This window comes from Myotis brandtii, unplaced genomic scaffold (genome assembly GCF_000412655.1).
Source record: "Myotis brandtii unplaced genomic scaffold, ASM41265v1 scaffold123, whole genome shotgun sequence".
NCBI lineage: Eukaryota > Metazoa > Chordata > Mammalia > Chiroptera > Vespertilionidae > Myotis > Myotis brandtii.
The window spans coordinates 3807372-3810561 of NW_005354291.1; the positions used below are offsets into that span (position 1 = coordinate 3807372).

A 3190-nucleotide genomic window follows, 5' to 3' on the forward strand; every position below is an offset into this window, starting at 1 on the left:
ATCCCAACCAGGAAATTGATATTGACACCATCCACCTATCTTATTGAATTATGTTTTGAAAATTTATTTATGAAATAAGAGATTTTAAGTGTTTATGTGATATAGCCACAAATTGTTACCAGTAGATAAACAATTAGGAAAGTGTTGCTGTATAAATCAGAAACATACCCAGATTGACTTTATGGATTTTGCAACAATATCTAAACATATTATTAAGATTGCTTGTTTTCTTGTATTCCTCATGTCCTCATAATTTGAGGGGTTATAATGAGCATCTCTAATAGCTAAACAGAGTTTGGGACACAGTAGGCACTTAATATTTGTTCAATGAATCACATACTAATACAGAGTAGGAGACATTTGCTAATGCAGAGGGCATTTTCATAATTTCCTGCAGAAATACATTTAAGAAGCATTGTAGAACCCAGAGAACATTAACATCATTTCCTCAGGTAAATGTCTGTTCTTTACTTTAAAAGCATTATGTAGAACAAACTCCAGTTATACCTATTTTAAAAATTGCTTCTTTTATTCTGCTCAGCAACAATTTTATTGCATATATGAATCCAAAATTGCTATTCAGATGGTATTGCTTTACCAACTGAAGAAAAATGTCTAATTTGGAAGTAGAGGAATAATGAGAATCATGGGCATTGAATTTTGTAACTGCATATGAATATTGATTGCATTCTAAAATCAATGATCTCCAAAATTGAATATTAAAAGCTTACCATCTAGTTAGAAAAATAAAAAAAACTTTCCATCAATGACATACCTACATTTTTTGATGTAAAAATGTTCAGCTTATCACTTCAGCTGTCTTTTTTATAAAGCAGACAGTAACATATCTAAGCACAGATTTAGCTGAAGTGCTCAGATCAGAGCTGTGGAGAATGGTTGGCGACAAATGCCTCTTGAGTCATTATGTTGTAATTCCTCCAAATACGTGCATCTTGCCTGACACAAAAAGTAATGAGCTACTGTTTGAAGTATAAATGATCCACTCTAAAGTTATTCTTCATGTACTAAAAACCTTTTTATTCTCATACTGGTCTTCAGAGAATTTAGTTTTAATGTATATGTACCACCTTTACTACAGATCCACATAACAGTTTTAATCTAATTGTAAACTTACTTTTTTGCTTCTTTGTGGAAGACACATCTTCAGCTTCTTCTAGTGGATAAAAAATAAGAACATAAATCACTTTTTTGTTCACAGCTGTTATACAACAAATAGGTAGGGGTCTGAGAATGTCTAAACAGGTACACGGTATGAAAGGAACGGGAATTACTTATTCTCCTCAGAATACTCTCTATCAGTGATGGCGAACCTTTTGAGCTCAGCGTGTCAGCATTTTGAAAAACCCTAACTTAACTCTGGTGCCGTGTCACATATAGAAATTTTTTTGATATTTGAAACCATAGTAAAACAAAGACTTATATTTTTGATATTTATTTAATATATTTAAATGCCATTTAACAAAGAAAAATCAACCAAAAAAATGAGTTCGCGTGTCACCTCTGACATGCGTGTCACAGGTTCGCCATCACTGCTCTAGGTTCTTATTCAGATTCTGTTCAGTCTTTCACTATAAAACTGAATAGGTAAGAGCCAGCGATAGAAGAGGAGCTGATGAAGGAAAAGAATGTAGCACGCCACAGGCAACTGTTCAAGTAGGAAACTTCCTGCCCTAGCCAGTTTGGCTCAGTGGATAGAGCGTTGGCCTGCAGACTGCAGGTTCGCAGGTTCCATTCCAGTCAAGGGCACGTACTTCCTTTGCAGGCTTACTCCCCTGCCCCTGCCCCTGCTCCTGGTCCACTGGGGGCGGGGGGCGGGGAGAGGGGAGGACAGATAGGAAACAACCAATCGATGTGTCTCTCTCACATCGATGTTTCTCTCTGTGTGTGTCTTTCCCCCTGCCTTCCACTCTCTCTAAAAATCAATGGGGAAAAAAATGTCCTTGGGTGAGGATTAACAACAACAACAAAAAGACAAATAGGAACCCTCCTGATGTGTTGGATTTTGGTGGGCGAGGGCTAGCAGACATACATTATGTTCTTAAAAGAAAACATTGATGCTCAGTGTTCAAATAATATGGTCAGGGTAGAATCTGGCTATAACATGACAATTTTATGAACATAATTCTAAGTTTGGGAAGGCCATAAGTTTTCAGTGATCATCCTCGCCGTGAAATAATAGCAGCAGGCCTGTATCCTGGGTCCCTTCCTTTTCTAATCTGACACTAGGACTTCTTTTGCTGTTGTGACGTGCACCACGTGTTTTCCTAGTGACGGATAATTTGAAGCTATTCATTTGAGCCCCTTTCTCCAGGTTAGAAGTGCTTAACTGGTCTCCATAGATGGGCTTTGGAGGTGGGTTCCTGTAAAACTCTGAAATGTTAAAATGTTAAGGTGTGAGTATATGTGTGAATGTGTCTGTTTCATCAAAAGTTAGGTTTTAGATTTTATCAAATTCTACACGAGTTCAAGAACCCTCCTTTTCAAGGTGTGATCCGTGTACCAGTACTTGCACCCTTATTTGGGAAATTGACATAAATGTAGTTCATAGGCACCAACCCAGACTTATTTCATTTTGACAAGATTGGCAGGTGATTCGTATATAAAATGGTTTGAGAAGCAATGGTTTAGAAGTCAAAAACATATTGAGTTGTTCTTAATAATTTGTTTAAAAAATCTAGAAATTCAGTACTCAAAAATGTATCTTAAGACAAGTAAAAATCAGTTTTCAAAAGACTCGGGTATCTAATTCCCTGTGATTTTTCTCAAAGTGTTATTTTCTACACTGTTAATTCTGGGCACTGCCACAGAACTTACATTTTCATGGTAAGAACAACTCTTAGGCAAACTCTTATTGTCCACAGGCAGGTTTAAAGAAGTAGAAGAGAAAATAACTGTTCTATAACAAGCCAAATTAAGAATCCAGGAAACCCTTCAGGGAAAAATAATGCATCAAATTACTTGAAACCCTTGCAATAAAGATGAAATTTAGTCCTGAGAAGACTCGCTCAGGATCATGCATCTCATTGTACCAGATTTTTCTGAGGTTTGAGACCTCCCTTCCTCCCTCCCTTCCTCCCTCCCTCCCTTCCTTCCTTCCTTCCTTCCTTCCTTCCTTCCTTCCTTCCTTCCTTCCTTCCTTCCTTCTTTCCTCCCTCCCTCCCTCCCTCCC

At 37.3% G+C, this 3190-nt stretch overlaps 1 protein-coding gene across 1 annotated transcript in view; it reads right to left on the reverse strand.

Annotated features, from left to right (window-relative positions):
* Positions 1-2170: 2170 nt before the first annotated feature.
* Positions 2171-3190, reverse strand: part of LOC106724875 (triadin-like) — a 96614-nt gene continuing 95594 nt past the window's right edge. The window contains exon 13 of the mRNA XM_014533917.1: positions 2171-2391. Within this exon, the coding sequence (XP_014389403.1) occupies positions 2171-2391 (221 nt within the window). The remainder of the gene's footprint in view (positions 2392-3190) is intronic.